The sequence below is a fragment of the Anomaloglossus baeobatrachus genome, chromosome 3, assembly GCF_048569485.1.
Source record: "Anomaloglossus baeobatrachus isolate aAnoBae1 chromosome 3, aAnoBae1.hap1, whole genome shotgun sequence".
In the NCBI taxonomy this organism is placed as follows: Eukaryota; Metazoa; Chordata; class Amphibia; order Anura; family Aromobatidae; genus Anomaloglossus; species Anomaloglossus baeobatrachus.
The window spans coordinates 679,934,419-679,959,994 of record NC_134355.1 but is presented as its reverse complement, the minus strand read 5'-3'; the positions used below and the strand labels follow the sequence as shown (position 1 = coordinate 679,959,994).

Genomic DNA, 25,576 nt, shown 5'->3' with positions numbered 1-25,576 from the left:
CCGTGGCAAGGAGGCAGACGGTGATGGCCACCTGCAGGAGCTGGGATTAAACCGGTGGAACCGTAAGGACCGGGGACGGGTGGTGGCCCGCCGGTACCAAACCGGGGAACCGATTGGAAACCGGAACACCAGGAGGGGTACCCAGACCCAGTACGACGCCCAGAAACAACTGGGCCGAGTCAAATAAACTGATTGAGGACTGGACTTTAGGCCCTTTCCCACCTAAGACCCGACTGAAGACAACAGCCCAACCATAGGGGTAGAAAGCCACCGCCCAGGCATCGAGACCCGACGGGCCAGCGTCTGCAGGAAAAAGGGCTCTACCGGCACACACCAGGCTGGGGAGTGGACTCCCGTTGCTCAGGCATAGGAGTCATCATTTCTACAAAAGTAAGGTGCAGGAGAAAGGCAGGAACCACCAACCTTCAAAGGGGAAAAGCGCAGCCGGCTGCGGGCACCGTCCACCATCTTGTTTGGTTTTAGCAGAGACGCCAGCGTGTTTGTAATAGTGAGTACAACAGTGCCTTCGGACCCCGCCGCACCGCACTGACACGCCAGTGTGGCGCCCTGGACAAGCCAGGATGTCACAGGTACTGCACCAACGCACCCAACACCCCGGCTAGGCACACCGAAGTCAAACAAAAATCCTTGTTGCCTCCCTCCAGGGGCTGATGTCCACACCAGGGGGTGGAGCCAGGCGGTTGGCCCCACCCGCCGAGGAGTTCACAGTCCTGGAGGCGGGAAAAGGAAGTAGTTAAGTTAGGGAGAGTGAAGTGAGAGGAGTGAAGTGGCAAAGGAGCAACTGACTGACCGTGTCCGGGTACGTGGCCCGGGCACATACAGCAAGGTTGGCAGACGGTGGTGACCGTCTGCAGGAGAGGCCGATTGGAGTGAACCGTAAGGGGAGGGGACGGGCGGTGGCCCACCGGTACCGGACCGGGGAACAAAGAGAAGCCAGCACCGTTCGGCAGGACCTACGGACCCCGACCAGGCTAGGACTCGCCGTAAAACCGGTCAAATCAGTCAGCAAAGGGAACCTCCTGGGTTTCCCAGCAGTCAAGACCCAATAGAAGGCAACAGTTCAAACCGTGAAGGGAAACACAGTCACCGCCAAGGCTACAGTTCCCAGGGCCAGAGCCTGCGGGCAAAAGGGGCTCCCTCGGCATCCATCTAAGTTGTGGAGCGGGTTACCGGTGGGAAGCCATCAGTACCAAGAACATACTAAGGGTGCAGGGAAAGACGGTTACCGCCAACCTACCGGGAGCAGAAACCACCGCAGCCGTCAGTGGGACCCGTCCATCCAGCCGTGTGTTTTACCAAGGACTTTGCATTCATCATTGGCTGAGTGAGTACCACTGTGCCGTGAGGCACCGCGCTGCCCCCGCGACCCTGCACCTCACCAGGTCCCGTAACCCACCTGCCACACATCCCTCCCTCAACGGGCCCCGGGACAACCAACCCCCCTACCCACGGAGGGGAAAACAACAACTGCGCTGCTCCCAGTCATCGCTTCCGGGATCTCCGTCCAGAGCAGCGGTGGTGTCACAACCTCACCACAACCGTGGGTGGCGTCACGGACAATAAATCCCCAAAAACCATCCCCCTTTCGCCACTCGAGTCCCCGGATCCGGCCCACCGCTCGAGCCACCGAGCAGCAAGCGGCAGCAGCAGCAGTGCCAGACCCGAGCGTGGTGAGCGCAGCGTCCTCCTCCCCGCCCGCGACACCAGCATCGTCCATTCCCCCACCTCAGCACCTTCCTCGGGCCCCCGGGAACATCATCTCCTACCCACGGAGGGGTCAACACCAAGCGGCGCAACACCGTCCCCGGGAGCCTAGTCAACGGCAGCGGTGGTGTCCATCCATTCACCACAACCCGTGGGTGTCGTCACAAACTTAAATGCCCTACAAACCGCCGCGGCTCCGGCCGTGGATCTCCCCACCGAAGTCCCTACGTGTAGTGCGAACCCCCTTTCAGAGCGACGTGACCCCCTGGTTCGTGAGGAGCTCGAACCACCCACCTACGAGCACGGATCCGATCGGCTCGGCAGCCGGCCGAGCCCCGGGGCCGTACAGTGCCATGCCCCACATCTGGGCCCCCCAATGACGGATACATACGAATAAGCGAGATTTCAACTTTGACCATGACCAAGGTATGCTCGGTGCTTCTGCTACACCAAAGAGGAATACAAACAATTGGCGTTGCATTGCGACCATGAGCGTACTGTTACAAGCAAGGTGCAAAATATCGGGTTGGACTTCTTCCAACTTGCTTGTCACATTCGCAACACTCTCAGAATCACAATTGAACCTTAATTTTGATACAGGTAAAATATATCTCTGCACCGTGTTAACCAGTAGAGATAAAAAATTGTTTAAAAGAACTGAAGTCCTCAGTGGTTGATGCCTTTTAATGGTAACTGAAAAAATGGTAATAATAGCAGCTCCAGACTACTCAGGTCTCTTCATCAGGCATGGTATAACACAAAATCTGAAGTCACATAATTATACACAACATAGAATGGAGCAGTAAATAAGACAGGTTATGTGCTCCTCAGACCATCTGGGGACGTGCTAGCTCTGGACCAGACCCCAATCTCAGGACAATAAGGGTATGTGCGCACCTAACTTTTTTTTTGTCATCAAAAACGCTGCGTTTTTAGCCGCTAAAAACACACAAGAAAACCACATCCGCGGCAAAAAAATGCATAAAAAAACCACATGCGTTTTTACCGTGATTTGGTGCGTTTTGCTGCTTTTTTGTTCACTGCGTTTTTATGCGGTTTTTTTTATCAGTGTACAACAATGCCATTAAAGATTGGTGAAGAAGAAAAAAAAACAAGGATCTGATGTCATTTCCTTCTGCAATCGGTTCTCCTTCATTCTCCACTAGTGTATGCAGGAGAGCAGGCAGCAGAACTACAAGGCTCAGCATCCTCCATCCAGGACTGTATGCAGGGTTTTTTTTGTCAAAAAACGTTAAAAAAAAAATTATGTGGGCTTCGCCATATTTTTGTACGCTAGCCAGGTACAGCAGGCAGGCACGGGCTGCCCCTACCCCCAGCTGCCTATTTGTACCCGGCTAGGAAACAAAAATATAGGGAAGCCATTTTTTTTAATTATTTCATGAATTTCATGAAATAATTAAAAAAAAAACAACGTGGGATTCGCCCATTTTTTGTGTCCAGCAAGGTACAACTAGGCAGCTGGGGATTGGAATCCGCAACGCAGGGTGCCCAAGCTTTCTGGGCACCACCGCTGAGAATTGCAGTCCGCAGCCGCTGCAGAAAATGGCGCTTTCATTAAAGCGTCATCTTCTGTCGCTGTATCCAACTCTTCCAGTGGCCCTGGTGCCAGGTGGCTCGCTGGGTAATAAGGGGATAGGGCTAGCTGTATATTATCAGCTGGCCCTAAGCCCGAAATTCAAGGTGTCATGCCAGTATTAGACATGGCCACCATGAATTTCTAGTAAAAACACAAAACAGAGAAAAATATTTTTATTAGAAATAAAACACAACACAATTAGTGACTCCATCTTTATTGAACTTAAGAACCGCCCTCCTCCGTAATCCTGGGTCGAGGGTCCCGTGATGACCAATCCGGATCTAATATCATCTGATTGGTTTGCTGGAAGGCAAACTGATCAGATGATGTGTGAGGTTAAAGGACCTAAATCACATGACACATCAGCTGATTGTTTAAAAGCCATTTATACAATCAGCTGATGCATCAGTAGAAAAAAACAAACTATACTCCCCTGTCTGCAGACTCCCGTACGATCGCTCCAGCAGCCGCCGGTAATCAGCTGATGCGGTCACGTGACCACATCAGCTGATGTTTAAACCAGCTGGGTGGTAAAAAGCGAGTCTCACCGCTGGACTTATACGATCAGCTGATGCAGTCAGGTGACCGCATCAGCTGATCACCAGCAGGTCCTGGAGGCGAGCGATCGGACGTGTCCCAGGAGTCTGCAGATAGCCGGAGCAGGGATGGCGGTACCGGGAGAAGAGATGGGAGCGGACATGGTGCTGGAGCAGGGGTGGTGGTACCGGCAGGGAAGCTGGGAGCAGAAATGGCACCGAACGGGAGGTGGAAGCAGCGGTGGCGGTATCGGGAGGATTCACGCTTCTGTGTTTACCAACACAAGGAATCCTCTTCCTGTACATGTCACTGTACTACCCACCCCTTGCATTTATAGCTGCGTTTTTAGTCATAGAACACGAGCATGGTAGTGCCCGCTCATCAATAGTTACGAGTACTGAGCACCCGAGCATGGTAGTGCCCGCTCTTTACTAGTTACCAGTACTGAGCACCCGAGCATGGTAGTGCCCACTCATCACTAGTTACCAGTACTGAGCACCCGAGCATGGTAGTGCCCGCTCATCACTAGTTACCAGTACTGAGCACCCGAGCATGGTAGTGCCCGCTCATCACTAGTTACCAGTACTGAGCACCCAAGCATGGTAGTGCCCGCTCATCACTAGATACGAGTACTGAGCACCCGAGCATGGTAGTGCCCGCTCATCACTAGTTACGAGTACTGAGCACCCGAGCATGGTAGTGCCCACTCATCACTAGTTACGAGTACTGAGCACCTGAGCATGGTAGTGCTCACTCATCACTAGCTACGAGTACTGAGCACCCGAGCATGGTAGTGCCCACTCATCACTAGTTACCAGTACTGAGCACCCAAGCATGGCAGTGCCCGCTCATCACTAGTTACCAGTACTGAGCACCCGAGCATGGTAGTGCTCACTCATCACTAGTTACGAGTACTGAGCACCCGAGCATAGTAGTGCCCACTCATCACTAGTTACCAGTACTGAGCACCCAAGCATCGTAGTGCTCACTCATCACTAGTTACGAGTACTGAGCACCCGAGCATGGTAGTGCCCGCTCATCACTAGTTACCAGTACTGAGCACCCGAGCATGGTAGTGCCCGCTCATCACTAGTTACAAGTACTGAGCACCCGAGCATGGTAGTGCCCGCTCATCACTAGTTACAAGTACTGAGCACCCGAGCATGGTAGTGCCCGCTCATCACTAGTTACCAGTACTGAGCACCTGAGCATGGTAGTGCTCGCTCATCACTAGTTACCAGTACTGAGCACCCGAGCATTGTAGTGCCCGCTCATCACTAGTTACCAGTACTGAGCACCCGAGCATTGTAGTGCCCGCTCATCACTAGTTACCAGTACTGAGCACCCGAGCATTGTAGTGCCCGCTCATCACTAGTTACCAGTACTGAGCACCCGAGCATGGTAGTGCCCGCTCATCACTAGTTACCAGTACTGAGCACCCGTGCATGGTAGTGCCCGCTCATCACTAGTTACGAGTACCGAGCACCCGAGCATGGTAGTGCCCGCTCATCACTAGTTACGAGTACCGAGCACCCGAGCATGGTAGTGCACTCTCATAATTAGTTACCAGTACTGAGCACCCGAGCATGGTAGTGCTCGCTCATCACTAGCTACGAGTACTAGTTTATTTGTTGCACGTTGAATCCCCCCAGTGAAGTGAGTGACTCTGCTCTATTGTAATCATATTCCCATTGAATTGTTGAGCGTTATATAAAATATAGTAAATATTATTTTTATATTCATCCCTATTTATTTCCTATTCCGCGAGATCTGGATGTATACATCCTGGTCTGGTGAATATACGGAGATGTCTTCTCATGGGCAGACGTCCTTACATCTCTGCCCATTATTAGCGCTTATCTTTCTGGTGACCTCCTTATAAGAGAATGCTGTTAATATGGAAGGAGAGCATTATACACGGACATGACACACGCCGCCGCACAATCCCCGCTGACTCATGCCATTGTCCGATGCCTGCTCTTAGCTCACCGTTGAGTGGTGGCTCTTTGGCCATAAATGAAAATCAATTTGTCATCTTGAAAAGTAAAAAAGGAGAGTCCTTGAGGAACATTGTGTATTAAAAGCTTTGATGGCTCCAAATTGGTCCTTCTGCCTTGTGCCTCGTGTGTTTCCAGGTATTTAGTGTCGCAGCCATGTTTTTCTTCTTTTGAGATCATTCATTAGTCAAATTCCTTAATGAATTTGATGGTAAATCAAACATTTGATCCTGTGGTCCTGGTGGGCAGGAGTGCACCCATCACTCGAAGATTGGTGGTAAATGGACTACTTGGCACAGAGTCTCTGTCAACTTTATGACATTGATGGTAAAAATCGAACATTTTACATCAGGTCAATGGAACAATCAACACCATGAGCGTAGTGGTGAATTGAAAATTCATGACTGGTGCCCTGGTGGTCAGTGGTACAGGAAACACAATGAGCTTCATGGTCAATCATTTACCACTGGATCCCTGATGGTCAACATCATGAGGTTGCTCGTAAACCAAATATTTGGCACCAGGTCCCTGGGGGTGAGTGGTATCAGGGGCGGATTTAGGGTAGCCAGTGCCCCGGATAGGTTACAAGACGTAATTAATTTTCATAAGGGGCCATATGAGAGACGGTGACTGGTGTGGAGGGCTGAACTAATAGGGCTTAAATTAATTCTGATCAGTATATTAATAATTATCTTATATTATTATTTGTATTACTTATTATTAAGCAAATTAAGTATGCCGATAGCCAACTATATACAGTATGAGCCCTAACATAGCCTCTATATACAGTATGAGCCCTAACATAGCCTCTATATACAGTATGAGCCCCTACATAACCCTTATATGCAGTATGAGCCTCCACATAGCCTCTATATACAGCATAAGCCCCTACATAACCCTTATATACAGTATGAGCCTCCACATAGCCTCTATATACAGCATGAGCCCTAACATAGCCTCTATATACAGCATGAGCCCCCACATAACCCTTCTATGCAGTATGAGCCCTAACATAGCCTCTATATAAAGTATGAGCCCTAACATAGCCTCTATATACAGCATGAGCCCCTACATAACCCTTATATGCAGTATGAGCCTCCACATAGCCTCTATATACAGCATGAGCCCTAACATAGCCTCTATATACAGCATGAGCCCCTACATAACCCTTTTATGCAGTATGAGCCCTAACATAGCCTCTATATAAAGTATGAGCCATAACATAGGCTCTATATACAGCATGAGCCCCTACATAACCCTTATATGCAGTATGAGCCTCCACATAGCCTCTATATACAGTATGAGCCCTAACATAGCTTATATATACAGCATGAGCCCCTACATAACCCTTCTATGCAGTATGAGCCTCCACATAGCCTCTATATACAGTATGAGCCCTAACATAGCCTCTATATACAGCATGAGCCCCTACATAACCCTTTTAAGCAGTATGAGCCTCCACATAGCCTCTATATACAGTATGAGCCCTAACATAGCCTATATATACAGCATGAGCCCCTACATAACCCTTATATGCAGTATGAGCCTCCACGTAGCCTCTATATACAGTATGAGCTCTAACATAGCCTCTATATACAGCATGAGCCCCTACATAACCCTTTTAAGCAGTATGAGCCTCCACATAGCCTCTATATACAGTATGAGCCCTAACATAGCTTATATATACAGCATGAGCCCCTACATAACCCTTCTATGCAGTATGAGCCCTCACATAGCCTCTATATAAAGTATGAGCCCTAACACAGCCTCTATATACAGTATGAGCCCCTACATAACCCTTATATGCAGTATGAGCCTCCACATAGCCTCTATATACAGCATGAGCCCCTACATAACCCTTTTAAGCAGTATGAGCCTCCACATAGCCTCTATATACAGTATGAGCCCTAACATAGCCTATATATACAGCATGAGCCCCTACATAACCCTTCTATGCAGTTTGAGCCCTCACATAGCCTCTATATAAAGTATGAGCCCTAACATAGCCTCTATATACAGCATGAGCCCCTACATAACCCTTTTAAGCAGTATGAGCCTCCACATAGCCTCTATATAAAGTATGAGCCCTCACATAGCCCCCTATACACTGTGTGCAGAATTATTAGGCAAATTAGTATTTTGATCCCATGATACTTGTTATACATGTCGTCCTACTCCGAGCTGTATAGGCTGAGAGCCAACTACCAATGAAGTAACTCAGATGATGTGCCTCTCTGTAATGAGGAGGGGTGCGGTGTAATGACATAACACCCTATATAAGGTGTGCTTAATTATTAGGCAACTTCCTTTCCTTTGGCAGAATGGGTCAGAAGAGAGATGTGACGGGCTCTGAAAAGGCCACAATTTTGAGATGTCTTGCAGAGGGATGCAGCAGTCTTAAAAATGCCAAACTTTTGAAGCGTGATCACCGAACAATCAAGCGTTTCATGGCAAATAGCCAACAGGGTCGCAGGAAGCATGCTGGGCAAAAAAGGCGCAAAATAACTGCCCATGAATTGAGGAAAATCAAGCGTGAAGCTGCCAAGATGCCATTTGCCACCGGTTTGTCCCTATTTCAGAGCCGCAACGTTACTGGAGTATCAAAAAGCCCAAGGTGTGCCATACTCAGGGACATGGCCAAGGTAAAGAAGGCTGAAAAACCACCACCTCTGACCAAGAAACAGAAGATAAAACGTCAAGGCTGGGCCAAGAAATAGCTTATGATTTTTCTCAGGTTTTATGGACTGATGAAATGAGAGTGACTCTTGATGGGCAGATGGATGGGCCAGAGGCTGGATCAGTAAAGGGCAGAGAGCTCCACTCCGATCAGACGCCAGCAAGGTGGAGGTGGGCACTGGTATGGGCAGGGATCATCAAAGATCAACTTGTGGGACCTTTTCGGGTTGAGGATGGAGTGAAGCGCAACTCCCAGACCTACTGCCAGTCTCTGGAAGACAACTTCTTCAAGCAGTGGTACAGGAAGAAGTCGCTATCGTTCAAGAAAAACATGATTTTCATGCAGGACAATGCTCCATCACATGCATCCAACTACTCCACAGCGTGGCTGGCCAGTAAAGGTCTAAAAGATGACAAAATAATTACATGGCCCCTTGATCACCTGATCTGAACCCCATAGAGAACCTGTGGTCCCTCATAAAAGGTGAGATCTACAGGGAGGAAAACAGTCCACCTCTCGGGACAGTGTCTGGAGGCTGTGGTGGCTGCTGCACGCAATGTTGAGCGTAAACAGATAAAGTAATGACAGAATCTATGGATGGAGGCTGCTGAGTGACATCATAAAGAAAGGGGGCTATATTGGGCACTCATTTTTTGGGGTTTTATTTTTGCATGTCAGAAATGTTTATTTCTAAATTTTGTGCAGTTATATTGGTTTACCTGGTGACAATAAACAAGTGAGATGGGAATAGATTTGGTTTTTATGAAGTTGCCTAATAATTCTGCACAGTAATAGTTACCTGCACAAACAGATCCTCCTAAGAAGCCAAATCTAAAAAACCCCTCCAACTGCCAAAAATATTAAGCTTTGATATTTATGAGTCTTTTGGGCTGATTGAGAACACAGTTGTTGATCAATAATGAAAAAAATCCTCTAAAATACAACTTGCCTAATAATTCTGCACACAGTGTATACAGAATGATTCCCACATAACGCCAATATTCTGGAATGAGCCCCCACATTGCCCCTATACACAGTACAAGCCCCCCATATACCCTTCTATATACACTATGAGCCCCAACACAGCCTGTATATACAGCATGAGCCCCCTCATATCCTCCTATATACAGTGAGCCCCCACATAGCCTCAATATATAGTATAAGCCCCAACATAGCCCTCTATATACAGTATAAGCCCCCCACATAGCTTGTATATACAGCATGAATCCTAATAATAGCCGCCTATATACAGTAGGAGCCCCCACATAGCCCTATGGATACAGTATGAGCCCCCACATAGCCCTGTGTATACAGTATGAGCCCCCACATAGCCCTGTGTATACAGTATGAGCCCCCACATAGCCCTGTGTATACAGTATGAGCCCCCACATAGCCCTGTGTATACAGTATGAGCCCCCACATAGCCCTGTGTATACAGTATGAGCCCCCACATAGCCCTGTGTATACAGTATGAGCCCCCACATAGCCCTGTGTATACAGTATGAGCCCCCACATAGCCCTGTGTATACAGTATGAGCCCCCACATAGCCCTGTGTATACAGTATGAGCCCCCACATAGCCCTGGGTATACAATATGAGCCCCCATATAGCCTTCACTAAATAGCACGTTTATACAGTGTGAGCCACCACATAGCCTCTCTATGTACAGTATGAACCCTTACACAGCTCCCTATATACAGTATGAGCTCCCACATAGCTCCTTATATACAGTATGAGCCCCCACATAGCCACTTTATATACATTACAAAACCCACATAGCCCTTATATACAGCATTAGCCTTCCACATAGCCTCTTATATACAGCATGAGCCCCCACATAGCCACCTATATACAGCATTTGCTCCCACATAGCCTCCTATATAAGTTATGTGCCCCCATAGCCCCTACATACAGCATGAGACCCAACATAGCCTAGAGGGAGCTCAGGAGCTTACTGTATACATTGTTATTATTGAATTCAAATGTATCAACTTTATGTAGCAACCATCCAAGCTCCCCCTAGTGGTGGCCACAGGTAATAACAATACAGTGGCCCCATTGGTCAAAATTACTCTTATTGTGAACGGTTAAGCAAGTTGAAGATGAAATGATCTCTAAAAGGCAAAAAGTTACAGATGACACATTTCCTTTGTATTTTAGGAAAAAAATATATATATATTTTTTCATCTTTTACGTTTTAAGAATTACAAAAAGAGAAATGGCTTGATGCAAAAGTATAGAAACCCTTGGAGATTTGTGTGCTCAGAAAACTTTGACCAATGTTTCAGACCTTCATTAGCCTGTTAGGGTTATGGCTTGTTCATGGTTAGGAAATTCCAGGTGAAGGAAATTTCACATATAAAATCCAGCCTCCTCTAACCTTGTGCCAAAAAACCCCAGCAGCCACTGCTTATTCTACACAGCTGCCTAGCACTCTGAAAATGACAATGGTGGAGGCCCGCAAAGCAGGAGAAGGCTATAAGAAGAAGGCAAAGCGTTTTCAAGTTTCCCTTTCCTCAGTTCGAAACGTAATTAAGAAATGTCAGTTACCAGGAACATTGGAGGTCAAGATAAGGTCTGGAAGACCAAGCAACATTTCTGTGAGAGCTGCTGGTAGGATGCTAGAGAGGCAAATCAGAACCCCTGCCTGACTGCAAAAGACCTTCACGAAGATTCAGCAGACTCTGGAGTTGTGGTAGATTGTTCTACTGTTCAGAGACACCTGCACAAATATGGCCTTCATGGAAGAGTCATCAGAAGAAAACCTCTCCTGCTCCTCACCATAAAATTCAGGGTCAGAAGTCTGCAAAAGATCTTCCAAACAAGCCTGATGTATTTAGGAAACAAGTCCTGTGGACCGATGAGGTTAATATAGAACTTTGTGGCTATAATTATCAAAGGTGTGTGTGCAGATAAAAGGGCACAGAATTTCAGGAAAAGAACAACTCGCCAACCATTAAGCATGGGGGTGGATCAATCATGCTTTGGGATTGTGTTGCAGCCAATGGCACGGGGAAGGGGAACGTTTCACGGGTAGAGGGAAGAATGGATTCATGAAACTTCCAAAAAGTTTTGATGCAAACATAACACCATCTGTAAAAAGCTGAAGTTGAAAAGGTGAGAAAAGAGGAGAAAAGAGGAGACAAGAGGATGGCTTCTACAAATGTATAATGATATTAAACACACATAAAAATCCACAATAGACAACCTCAAAAGGCGCAATGGTTCTCACAGTCCCTGAGCTGAACATCATTGTGGTTAGGCCTCAAAGAAGCAGAGCATGCAAGACTAACCAGGAATCTCACAGAACTGGAAGACATCTCCAAGGAAGAGCAGTGCATGCAAGATGAGCCAGGAATCTCACAGAACTGGAAGACGTCTCCAGGGAAGAGCAGTGCATGCAAGACAAGCCAGGAATCTCACAGAACTGGAAGACGTCTCCAAGGAAGAGCAGTGCATGCAAGACGAGCCAGGAATCTCACAGAACTGGAAAATGTCTACAAGGAAGAGCAGTGCATTCAAGACGAGCCAGGAATCTCACAGAACTGGAAGACGTCTCCAAGGAAGGACAGTGGATGCAAGACAAGCCAGGAATCTTACAGAACTGGAAGACGTCTCAAAGGAAGGACAGTGCGTGCAAGACGAGCCAGGAATCTCACAGAACTTGAAGACGTCTCCAGGGAGGAGCAGAGCATGGAAGACGAACCAGGAATCTCACAGAACTGGAAGACGTCTGCAAGGAAGAGCAGTGCATGCAAGACGAGCCAGGAATCTCACAGAACTGGAAGACGTCTCAAAGGAAGGACAGTGCGTGCAAGACGAGCCAGGAATCTCACAGAACTTGAAGACGTCTCCAGGGAGGAGCAGAGCATGGAAGACGAACCAGGAATCTCACAGAACTGGAAGACGTCTCCAGGGAAGAGCAGAGCATGCAAGACAAGCCAGGAATCTCACAGAACTGCAAGACGTCTCCAAAAAAGAATGAATGATAATCCCTCAAATAAGAATTGAAAGACTCTTAGCTGCTGCAAAATCCGTTTACAAGCTGTGATTCTTGGCAAAGGGGGTGGTAATAGGTACTCACCATGAAGGGTGCCCAAACTTTTGCACGGGCCCATTGTTATTTTTTGTTCATTCAGAGATGTAAAAGATGAAAGTATACCAGTAAATATTTTTTGCCTAAAATACAAAAAAAAGTGTCATCTTTAAGCCTTTTAGATGTCATTTCTCATTCAACTTGTTTAACTGTTCACAATAACAGTAATTTTGACCAGGGGTGCCCAAACTTTTACATGTCCCTGTATGTATTGTTATTACCTGTAGCCAACACTAGGGGGAATATTGGATCTTGCTGCATAAAGTTGATACATTGAATTCAATAATAACAATGTATGCAGTAAGCTCCTGAGCTCCCTCTAGTGGTGGCTGCAGGTACACAGCATTTTATCATTGGTGCTCTGTATCAGAAAACAGAGCTTAGACCTCCTATAAAAGTATCGTCAGCAGAAAATGAGGTTTAATTTTAAAATTGTTAATCGGAAAATCTGTAGAATTGACACCTACCCCGCCGGGTGATTCATAGATTAAACAATCCATGGCTAGATTAAAGGGTGACAACGGATTGGTTCAACCTGATTGGAAACAGACCGTTTTGGTGCTCGTATGTCATCTGCCATTTGACGTCTAATTCCCACTCAAAAGATGTTAATACCTGCGATTCTCCGCTATCCTGAGCTATAGACATTCAATCAAACGCGACGGGAAAAAATGTGCCGTATAACATAGGAGAGGCTAATCCCCGCAACGTGGGGAGGTATCAGATGCATACAGGCTGCTAAGTCTTTGTTGCGTCTGTTCTATGCAACTTTATACCTCGCTGATTCCCTCCAGGACTGCGAGAAAACGTCATTTGTTAATGAATCCACCTCCCCATTCTATAGTCAGAGGTATAAAAAGAGCCGGGGTAGTGGCAGCTCAGCCACACAAAGCACCAAGTACATAGAGGTCGCACAAACACACTGCCAGAGCAACAGGTAAGAAGCAGAGAGCACGCTGCCATGTGCCTGACTCCGGGGACCCTGCACAGCGCACGGCTCTAATCCATGGCTTTACATTACATTTTATTTTTTATATTTGCATATCGTTAATTTGATTTGTAAACTAAAAAAAAAATAAAAAAAGAGATTTTTTAATTTTGTAATAATATTTTTTAATAATAATTATTTTTTAATATTTTTTAATAATTTTTTAATAAGATCCTTATTTATTATAATATTTTTAGTAGTTATATTTATTTTATTTTTTATTGCAATTTATTTGCATATTTATTTCATAATTATCATTTGTATAATTTTTTTTATTTTCTCTTTAAGTTACATTTGATTCACAAATATGTTAAAATCAATTATTATTTTATTTCTTTTGTTAAATTACAGTTTGTTTATTTATTATGTTTCTATTGTTTGTTTTTAGAATATACATTACGTCTATTTTAAGTATTTTCCAAATTTGTTAGCACATAGGTTCAGATAGAGTATGGGAGAGGAGGAGGAGGAAGAAGGGAAAGAGGAAGAAAGGAAGGGAGGAAGAAGGGAAGGGAGTAAGAAGGGAAGGATGAAGAAGGCAAGGGAGGAAGAAGGAAAGGGAGAAAGAAGGGAAAGATGAAGAAGGGAAATGAGGAAGAAGGGAAGGATGAAGAAAGGAAGGGAGGAGGAAGGCAAGGGAGGAAAAAGGAAAGGGAGAAAGAAGGGAAAGATGAAGAAGGGAAATGAGGAAGAAGGGAAGGATGAAGAAGGGAAGGGAGGAAGAAGGGAAGGGAGGAAGAAGGGAAAGAGGAAGAAGGCAAGTGAGTAAAATGGGAAAGTGGAAGAAGGGAAGGGAGGAAGAAGGGAAAGTGGAAGAAGGGAAAGGAGAAAGAAAAGAAGGGAGGAAGAAGGGAAGGGAGGAAGAAGGGAAAGAGGAAGAAGGGAAATGAGGAAAAAGAGAAGGAAGGAAGAAGGGAAAGAGGAAGAAGAGAAGGGAGGAAGAAGGGAAGGGAGAAAAATGGGAAGGGAGAAAGAAGGGAAAGAGGAAGAAGGGAAGGGAGGAAGAAGGGAAAGAGGAAGAAGGGAAAGAGGAAGCAGGGAAGGGAGGAAGAAGGGAAGGGAAGAAGAAGGAAAGAGGAAGAAGGGAAGGAAGGAAGAAGAGAAAGTGGAAGAAGGGAAGGCAGGAAGAAGAGAAGGAAGGAAGAAGGGAAGGGAGGAAGAAGGGAAGGGAGGAAGAAGGGAAAGAGAAAGAAGGGAAGGGAGGAAGAAGGCAAAGGAGGAAGAAGGGAAGGGAGGAAGAAGGCAAGGGAGGAAGAAGGGAAAGTGGAAGAAGGCAAGGGAGGAAGAAGGGAAAGTGGAAGAAGGCAAGGGAGGAAGAAGGGAAAGTGGAAGAAGGGAAGGCAGGAAGAAGGCAAGGGAGGAAGAAGGGAAGGGAGGAAGAAGGCAAGGGAGGAAGAAGGGAAAGAGGAAGAAGGGAAGGTAAGAAGACGGGAAAGAGGAAGAAGGGAAGGGAAGAAGAAAGGAAGGGAGGAAGAAGGGAAAGAGGAAGAAGGGAAGGGAGGAAGAAGGGAAAGAGGAAGAAGGGAAGGGAAGAAGAAGGGAAGGGAGGAAGAAGGGAAAGAGAAAGAAGGGAAGGGAGGAAGAAGGGAAGGGAGGAAGAAGGGAAGGGAGGAAGAAGGGAAGGGAGGAAGAAGAAAAGGGAGGAAGAAGGGGAAGTGGAAGAAGGCAAGGGAGGAAGAAGGGAAAGTGGAAGACGGCAAGGGAGGAAGAAGGGAAAGTGGAAGAAGGCAAGGGAGGAAGAAGGGAAAGAGAAAGAAGGGAAAGAGGAAGAAGGGAAAGTGAAAGAAGGGAATGGAGGAAGAAGAGAAAGGAGGAAGAAGGGAAAGAGGAAGAAGGGAAGGGAAAGAGGAAGAAGGGAAGGGAAGAAGAAGGGAAGGGAGGAAGAAGGGAAAGAGAAAGAAGGGAAGGGAGGAAGAAGGGAAGGGAGGAAGAAGGGAAGGGAGGAAGAAGGAAAGGGAGGAAGAAGGGAAAGGAGGAAGAAGGGAAGGGAGGAAGAAGGGAAAGAGAAAGAAGGGAAAGAGGAAGAAGGGAAAGAGAAAGAAGGGAAGGGAGGAATAAGAGAAGGGAAAGAGAAAGAAGGGAAGGGAGGAATAAGAGAAGGGAGGGAGAAGGGAAGAGAGGAAGAAGGGAAAGAAGAAGGGAAAGAGGAAGAAGGGAAGGGAGGAAGAAGGGAAAGGAGGAAGAAGGGAAAGGAGGAAGAAGGGAAAGGAGGAAGAAGGGAAGAGAGGAAGAAGGAAAGGGAGGAAGAAGGGAAAGAGGAAGAAGGGAAAGAGGAAGAAGGCAAGGGAGTAAGAAGGGAAGGGAGGAAAAAGGGAAGGGAGGAAAAAGGGAAGGGAGGAAAAAGGGAAGGGAGGAAGAAGGGAAGGAATAGGAGTAAACCTTAGAACTTTCTTTGTTTTTCTTTGTTCCAAATTTTCCCCCTGCAAAAGTTATTTTATTTCTATGACTTGTTTATTATACTTTACATTATAGTACATTATCTTATTTTATTAACTGGGATACATTCATATTCTTTCCAGTATTATTTATTTCCCATAATTAAAGGAGTCGTCCAGTGAAGATTAGTTAATACGTATCTATAGGATAAGTGATTATTTTGCAAGCAGTGGGCATCCAACCATTGTGTTCTGCATTGACTCATAGAATAGGACACTTCCATCCCCGCGGCATGCTTGACCACTGTGCCATTGAATCTCCATGGTGCTGGCGGAAATCACAGACCACAGCACTCAGCAGAAACCATAGTGAATGACTGCAGCAGCGGTCGAGCATGTGCACTGCCTTAACGGCTGAGCATGCGCATTACACCTCCGTTCTAGTGAGGATACAAGTACCTCATTCTGCCGATCGTTGTGGGACACAGTGGTCAGACCCCATCCGATCTATAACTTATCATCCATCCTTCCGATATGGATAAATTATCTTGACTCGTCAACCCCTTTAAGCAACAGATAAAAGAAATGTTTATAAGTTTATAGGAAATTTAAAAAGATGGAAAAAAGTGTCTTAAAAATTATGCTTAAAGATTATGTCTTAGATTTTAATGCTTCCTTTTCCCACCTACATAGTTAAGATTTGTTTTTACTTCTTTTTTTTAACTAAATATAGAACAAATCTAAATATGTAGCATTCTGGGAATGAATTTCACATAGCAACAAAGAGATGAAAAGGAAAATAAAAAAAAATAAAAAAAAAAAAATAATAGAAATTAATATCGAAATAATAATCAATATTATTATTATTAATTTATTTTTAGTATAAATTCCACAAAAAAAAAAGATAAATAGAAAATAATCATAATCACTATTTTTTTTTTTAGTATAAATTCTGTAAAAGAGCTCCTCATTGGGAAAAAAAAATGTATATGTATGTATAAAGAAAATTAATATTAAAATAATTATTTATTTATTTTTAGTATAGTATTGCTAATTGGAAAAGAGTTTTCTAGCAAAAAATAAATAATAAAAAAATAAATTATATATATATATATATATATATATATAAATTAATATTAAGAATATACAAATTAATATTAAAACAATAATTGCTATTACAGTAATATTATCTTCATTTGTATAATATTTGGTGAGTCGAAAAAACCTTACTGCTGAAATAAGATATATATTGTTATGTTAATATTAATTTATTAATATGTATTAATTTGTATTGTTATTTAATATTAATTTATTAATTTATTATTTTAATATTAATTTTTATTTTCTTTATACATACATACATACATACCATACTTTTTATAGCTATCAATCTATCCATCTCCCTCTCTCTCTATAAAATGATAATAATACCAATATTAATAATAATAATAATAATAGTGATTATTATTTTCTTTATTGATATTACTTTAATATGCATTTTGCGTGTGTGTGTATATATATATATATATATATATATATATATATATATAAAATGTGTGTGTATGTGTGTGTGTGTGTGTGTATATATGTATATATATATATATATATATATAAAGAAAATATAAATTAATATTAAAATAATTATAATATCAATAAGGAAAATAATAATCACTATTATTAATATTATTATCATCATCATTTTTTATTAGTATAGCTGCCCCTCTTTTTTCCTCCCCTCTTCAAGACGTATGTGGTTTCATTACACGGTTTAATGCCATATGTGCCTATAATTTTTGCTGTAGGATAGCCCATGTTAAAATTTTCAATAAAATCTCTATTATCAAAAAAAAAAAAAATAATAATAATTAGTAAGAAAAAAAATGAAATAAATATATTTATATACATAATTTATTTTTTTTCTTATATATATATATATTTAGTTATATATATATATATTATATATATTATTTTTATATATATATATATATATATATATATATATATATATATATATATATATATATAAAATATAAAAATAATAATTGAAAAAAAAAATAATAATAATAAAAATAAATATATATATATATATATTATATTTAGTTTTATTATTTTATTTTTTGTTCAATTGCTATTTTTATCCAGTAACTCTTTCGTGGAGTTTGTAATAAAATAAAATTATTATAGTATTGAGTATTATATATATGTGTGTGTGTGTGTGTGTGTGCATATCTTACATTTTATAATAAAAAGGACTGCAATGATTACAGTAGTAGGAATTCTAATGATCTTGTAATTGTAATAATAACCAAATGATGTGCAATGAGTAGATTATATTCGATAAATATTTCAATTCATTTTAATTAATAGCATAATTCTAATAATGATTTGTTTTATTTCTATTATCATAATTTTATTCTTTAAAAAATCTGTAAAGCCTCTTTGTCTCCTATTGAAGTTTAACATTAGTATTAACTTGAAGAAAAAATTCTATGGAAAAATAAAATGTCTGCGACCTTGGTGCGGGTGACCGGCGACAATGCAAAGTGTGGGTGGAAATAACCACTAATGGTCTATTACCCCCCGCTCCGCATTCCTCCAGACAATACATAAAGGCTGGAGACATGAGATGAGGATGTTGCTGAGAGATGTGGATACAATGGTCAGATCAGAGCCTCTGCCGCTCGCTCATGGTCGCCGACGCTGCCTTTTTACCACTTTTATTCCGTTGTCAATTTGATGATGAACTTTTTGCTATTGGTGTAAATGTTTCCTATGAGCATCAATGTCACAAACTTATAGTGGAAAGAAAAAAATATCCGATTGGCGAGGTTTTTTGCAGCCACATTTTGTTCCTACTTTGTATTTTGCTGCTCTAATGCTTTTGCATAAAGGAGGGTTTCATAAAAAAATTAAAATCTGAGACCTATTTATGGAATCTCACAATGAGATCAGTTGGGTAAAACATCCACCCCTCCCCCCATAAACAGCTGTGTGTGCCTCTGGTGGTGATGATCCAGCACAGCTCAGCTCCGCACACTATGTAGTGATCATTCTCAGGTTCAGCTGTTCCGCTCCTATTGAAGTGAATGGGATCTGAGCCGCAGTACCCCAGAACGGCCACTAGGCAGAGTGTGGCTCTGTATACTGTTTACACCTGCACCATTGCTGTAAACAAGTGCTTGGTGGTGTCGGATCCCCACTGATCTGCTATTAATTGCCTATCCTAAGAATAAGTCATCAATATCTACTGAATTCCAAATTTTTATATAATTTTCAGAATATACATTTTTGGCAGATCGCAGGTAGTCCAATTTCCCTGAAAACACATGTGTAATAGTCTGAAGTCCTCCTAGGACAGTATAAAAGCCGAGGCAGGGAATGCAGCAGTCAGTCTATGATGTATCTGGAAAGTTACAGATTTGACCTGAACCCCAATGGAAGTCACTGATTGGACAGTTTGGGTCTCCGCCCACATGCAGCCATCGATAAACAGATTACTTCTGCGGGAGGGTGCGCAGAGTTTTCCATTTTTTGGGGTGCACACTACATCCGATCATGCTGTTGTTACCCTCAGTTTGAGCCGATCAAACACCATAAGTGGCTCACACTGGGCCAAGGACCGAGCGTATCCAAGCACAGCGATGCTGGCGCAAGTGGTTTGTATACGTAAAGCACCCGATCTCTGAACTCGAACTCTGCTTTCTAGTGACGTCCTATAACTTTCCAGGTTCATCATAAACTGGCAGCTGCATTCCCTGCCTCAGCTTTTATACAGCCTATGATTGGCTGTGCTATACCCTGTGATGTTACCGCTGCAAGGCATCATGGAAAAGCTCACTTGGCCATTCCTGAGGACACGTGATCCTTCTTTAACTGTTGAAGTCTTCTGCAGTGGACATTTTTGGTGGTCGAATTGCAAACTGCTTAAGTTGACTTAGTTTAGAGAATATGCAAAACATTTGTCATAAATTCAATTCAAATGAAATTTATTTGCTTATGTGTGCGCAGCGGATAATCCCATTAATATCAGATGAAAATTGGTGGAACCAGCAGGATCAAAAATCCATCTAGTGCAAATGGTGCTTTCCGAATTCTCCCTCCATGGCAGATGCCGGGAAATAGGGTGATCCAAATTTCCAATACTCCGATGGGAGAGAAGGCAATGCCAAAATACCCTGACAGTGGCTTGTATCCTCTTACTGGGGGAGTCGGAAGGATAGTGGTCGGCAGAACGAGGTTGTCACGCTCGCTTGCGGAGTCACTAAGACAGATTGGAGAGAGATCTCCAAAGTGCACTTAGCAAATAACCCACAAGAGGGCGATAGAGAAGTCAGTAAGCCGGGTCTGCAACAGGAGGTCTCATCAATAGTACAGAAGTAAACAAATCGTAGTCAGGTGATAGCCAGGGGTCAGGAGCCGCGATGTAATGTATACAGCAGAAGGGATAGATGGAGCCGAGGTTGGGAACGAGGATAAAGGTCAGGGGTTGGGGAGTCAAAGTAACGTACAGCGGTGGAGGATACACAGGTCAGGACCGAGGTCAGACAGATAGAACTGGGACAACAACTATAGACAGGAATGGGGAGTCAGGAAAAGAGTGATGGATGAACAGAGAAGAGCCCAGGTCAGGACTAAGTAGCAGTGAGGCAGGACAGATCAGAAAAACTCATGGGAGCCAGGCACGCACGCTGCACAGCAGAGACTATTACTGGCGCTGTTCTGGAGGAGCAGTGCCAGGATATAGCGGCCTGTCCTCCGGAACAAGGCAGAATGAAATTAACTCCTCCCATGACCTGTAACCCTGAGAAAAGATACCAGCAATGGCTCAGTGGCGGATCATGACAGTGGTTTCAGCCAACAAATGTCTAAACTCTATGGGCAACTTTACGGGGCAAGAGTTTAACCAACCAGGACAGAAGGATGTTTGTCCTTCCCACCAGGGTGAGGAGACGAGTCCTGAACACTAAAGCCTCAACATTAAATACTAAAAGTAATGGCGCCCACTATGGTCGGACCCTTCTCCCCAAGCCGCCATGGTCTGTATCTCTGTCCCATAAGTCCCTACTTCTGATTTCTTCAATCTCTAACCCTTTCCTTACAGTCACACGCGGTAATATCATTCTATATGTGTTCTTTCAGCCACACTGTGCGGCGGCGGTGAAGGTTACTGCGGACTGAACGTCCGGATATTTATCCGAGCACTTGGTGTGACTCCAAAGTCTTATCTTTGCTCCTTCTAGAAAATCAACCGCAAGTCGTGAAATGCCCCCATTTCTAAGCAAAGCCCCCACAATCTTCATTCTGCCCCCAACCTATACTAACAACCTCAACATCCTTAAGACACATACGTAATTTGTTACTTGACGCCAGACTTCCACCCCGCCATGATGGAGCTTCCTTTTTGCTACTGATTTGTTAAAAAGAAAAGAAACTCTGAAGTGTTTGTTGTTTTTGTGTCTTGCCTTTGCTCTAAGACGATGATCCATTTCTATAACACAATGTCTGTCTCTTATACCGTCTCGTTTCAGACGTTCTACCTGACAATGTTGCGGCCAGGGTGGAGCTGTGTCCTGACAATACTGGGGGCCTTTATATTTCATGCTGAAAAAGTTCAGAGTCAGTGCTGGGAGAGCAATAAATGTACAGACCTGAGCAGCGAGGATGGGATACTGGTAAGACCCCACCAAAGAGTCCGTGTGATGTACCGCCATTATCTGTTCTTCATTGTCACCTATATGTGTCGCCTGCACCAAAAAGAAGCCATGATGTGGGCGAATGAAATGAAACCTTTTCGCATACATGGCTCGGATGCTCAGTACTCGTAACTAGTGATGAGCGGGCACTACCATGCTCGGGTGCTCAGTACTGGTAACTAGTGATGAGTGGGCACTACCATGCTCAGGTGCTCAGTACTTGTAACTAGTGATGAGTGGGCACTACCATGCTTGGGTGCTCAGTACTGGTAACTAGTGATGAGTGGGCACTACCATGCTTGGGTGCTCTGTACTCGTAACTAGTGATGAGTGAGCACTACCATGCTCGGGTGCTCAATACTGGTAACTAGCGATGAGCGGGCACTACCATGCTCGGGTGCTCTGTACTCGTAACTAGTGATGAGTGAGCACTACCATGCTCAGGTGCTAAATACTGGTAACTAGCGATGAGCGGGCACTACCATGCTCAGGTGCTCAGTACTCGTAACTAGTGATGAGTGGGCACTACCATGCTTGGGTGCTCAGTACTGGTAACTAGTGATGAGCGGGCACTACCATGCTTGGGTGCTCAGTACTCGTAGCTAGTGATGAGCGAGCACTACCATGCTCGGGTGCTCAGTACTGGTAACTAGCGATGAGCGGGCACTACCATGCTCGGGTGCTCAGTACTAGTAATTAGTGATGAGCGGGCACTACCATGCTCGGGTGCTCAGTACTCGTAACTAGTAATGAGCGGGCACTACCATGCTCAGGTGCTCGGTACTCGTAACTAGTGATGAGTGGGCACTACCATGCTCAGGTGCTCAGTACTCGTAACTAGTGATGAGCGGGCACTACCATGCTCGGGTGCTCTATACTCATAACTAGTGATGAGTGGGCACTACCATGCTCGGGTGCTCAGTACTCGTAACTAGTGATGAGTGGGCACTACCATGCTCAGGTGCTCGGTACTCGTAACTAGTGATGAGTGGGCACTACCATGCTCAGGTGCTCAGTACTCGTAACTAGTGATGAGCGGGCACTACCATGCTCGGGTGCTCTATACTCATAACTAGTGATGAGTGGGCACTACCATGCTCGGGTGCTCAGTACTCGTAACTAGTGATGAGTGGGCACTACCATGCTTGGGTGCTCAGTACTGGTAACTAGTGATGAGTGGGCACTACCATGCTCGGGTGCTCAGTACTCGTAACTAGTGATGAGTGGGCACTACCATGCTCAGGTGCTCGGTAATGGTAACTAGTGATGAGCGAGCACTACCATGCTCGGGTGCTCAGTACTCGTAACTAGTGATGAGCGGGCACTACCATGCTCAGGTGCTCAGTACTGGTAACTAGTGATGAGCGGACACTACCATGTTCGGGTGCTCAGAATTTGTAACTAGTGATGAGTGGGCACTACCATGCTCGGGTGCTCGGTACTCGTAACTAGTGATGAGCAGGCACTACCATGCTCGGGTGCTCGGTACTCGTAACTAGTGATGAGCAGGCACTACCATGCTTGGGTGCTCGGTACTGGTAATGAGCAGTTGGGTATTCGAATGGGTACAACTTGACTACCCAAGTTTAATGGAAGTCAATGAAGGACTTGAGCATTTTTCCAGGAAATCTTCCGGATGAGTTCCCCATTGACTTCCATTAAACTCTGGTTCTCTAGTTGCACCCATCCGAGCATCCAACAGGTCGTTACGAGTGCCAAACACCCGAGCATGGAAGTGGTTGCTCATCACTAATTATTTTTCCTCCTTGGTCAATAGATGCAATCTTATTTTTGGAAGTACAAAGTAAAAAACATTCACGAGTCCTTACCATGGAGAACATTTAGTCTTGTGACTCAACTGCCTGTAGATATTTGCTATATACTGTATATCTTGCCTGTACCCACATTTCGGGTTTTCTGATATTTCTTGGCCATATTATTAAGGAGAGTCTCAGTTTTGGTCATTGAGAAAGACCTTCCCCAAAACATTTTATTGGCCAGTTTCTCAACATTTATGCAGTTAAGTTCCGAGTAACTTGTTCTCTTGGACCAAGGGTCGCGATATGCACTGTAGTTTGTTACTTGGTGTTAGAGGAGGACCCACAATCTGGGTTCTTTTTTTCTGCCAAAAATGCACCTGAACTTGTCCAAAAGTTTACACTAACAACCAATAATGGATTGTAACGTGTGAACTATGGTCTTATGGGGCATGAATATCTTTGAAACCTCTCAGGGACAAGGAGCTAATAACTACTCGTACCCAAAGTTTCACTCCTGGAGAAATGTCTTGCCGATAATTAACTTATATCACTTTTACAACTATGACGTCAACTTTTCGAACAACAAAATTGTTCCTATCACTTTCCCTCTTATGTTGTTAATGGTTTTTGTTTTCTCCAGGAATGTATTAAAGCCTGCAAGATGGACTTGTCTGCAGAGTCACCAGTGTTTCCCGGGAACGGGCACATGCAACCACTCTCCGAGAACATCAGGAAGTACGTGATGAGCCACTTCCGTTGGAATAAGTTTGGCAGAAGGAACAACACCGGCAGCGATAGCAATAATGCAGGTTACAAAAGGGAAGATATAGCCAACTACCCCATATTTAACTTGTTCCCCACTAATGACAACCAAAACACACAAGATGGAAATTTAGAAGAGGAAGCTATGGACAGACAAGACACTAAGAGGTCTTATTCCATGGAACACTTCCGATGGGGAAAACCAGTCGGCAAGAAGAGGAGACCCATCAAGGTTTTCCCAAATGACGCCGAGGAAGAGTCATCAGAAATCTACCCAACAGAATACAAAAGAGAGTTGTCTGTAGAGTTTGACTACCCAGACGTCAACTCCGAAGAAGACATGGACGACAGCGAGTTGATGGAAAACCCAATAAAAAAAGATCGAAAGTATAAAATGCATCATTTTCGATGGGAGGGTCCACCCAAAGACAAGAGATATGGAGGATTCATGACCCCTGAGCGCAGTCAGACTCCACTAATGACTCTTTTCAAAAATGCCATTATCAAAAATGCCCACAAAAAGGGTCAATAGGATAAGAGTTTCCACATAAAACATCCAAGTAGGTGAAACCGGCACGTCAGTTCTAGGGTCCGAATTCTACCCTGTGATCAACTACTATGAATCTACTTTGTAGTTAGCCGCATATCCCATCCCTTAATTTATGTTCTGTTACATTTGGTTTCTGAATGTTCTGTACAAAGTTAGCAAAGCCTGAAAGAATCTCTAGTTTTCCGTTTGCTAAATGATTTTCATATCTGACCAAAATGTACAATAATGTAAATGAATGGGAGAATAAACATTTACAATCTTACTGGCTATCAGTCTGTTCCTTCTATTCTTCATCGCAACGTATCCCCAACCCCAAAAATAAATCATTGTAAGAAAATATCTCTGCTGGGCTGCTTGTTAGTCTCCTTTGATCACATGCTGTGGAGGAGCCAGTCACATTCGCTGCCCTCCTTTATGTGCTGGCTGGACACTTCCTTTAATGCCAGCTATAGATTCTCTATACTGGTAGGGGGAGGTATTGTGAAGAGGACTTTTGTTTGTTTCCATGCCTGCCTTAATCTGTGTTGCGATCACACTCCTGACCCTTCCTTCTCTGGTGATAAAGAGTTTAGTTCTGGTATGGAGAATAGTAAGTCACGGAACTCCAGCATCTCCACCATTAGGGGTAATCCAAAGGTTAGGGATAGCCTAGGGTCCCCTAGAGGGTGAGGAACAGTATCCTGTAATCCCATTGTGACAGGATGAGTCACTTTGCTCTCCTTTTCTTCCAGTGTGACAATATTTTTGTGCAAAGAAGGAGGTTTTAAGTAGCTTTTTTGCTAGTCAACCTGACCAGCTGTACCTTGCAATCTCCAAAGT

General features: G+C 44.2%; 1 protein-coding gene across 1 annotated transcript; it reads left to right on the top strand.

The window, feature by feature from the left end:
• The first annotated feature begins 13,520 nt into the window (after nt 1-13,520).
• On the top strand, nt 13,521-25,024 carry POMC (proopiomelanocortin). Its single transcript, XM_075338854.1, has 3 exons — nt 13,521-13,566; nt 21,521-21,664; nt 24,086-25,024. The coding sequence occupies exons 2-3, from the start codon at nt 21,536-21,538 to the stop codon at nt 24,737-24,739; spliced, it is 783 nt and encodes a 260-aa protein (XP_075194969.1). The 5' UTR covers nt 13,521-13,566; nt 21,521-21,535; the 3' UTR covers nt 24,740-25,024.
• The last annotated feature ends 552 nt before the right edge of the window (nt 25,025-25,576 follow it).

Excerpts from the sequence above, each read along its gene's own strand:
- POMC (XM_075338854.1), top strand. The coding sequence starts at position 21,536 with ATGTTGCGGCCAGGGTGGAGCTGTGTCCTGACAATACTGGGGGCCTTT. Across the intron at positions 21,665-24,085 it reads GCAGCGAGGATGGGATACTG|GAATGTATTAAAGCCTGCAA; the intron begins GTAAGACCCCAC and ends TGTTTTCTCCAG.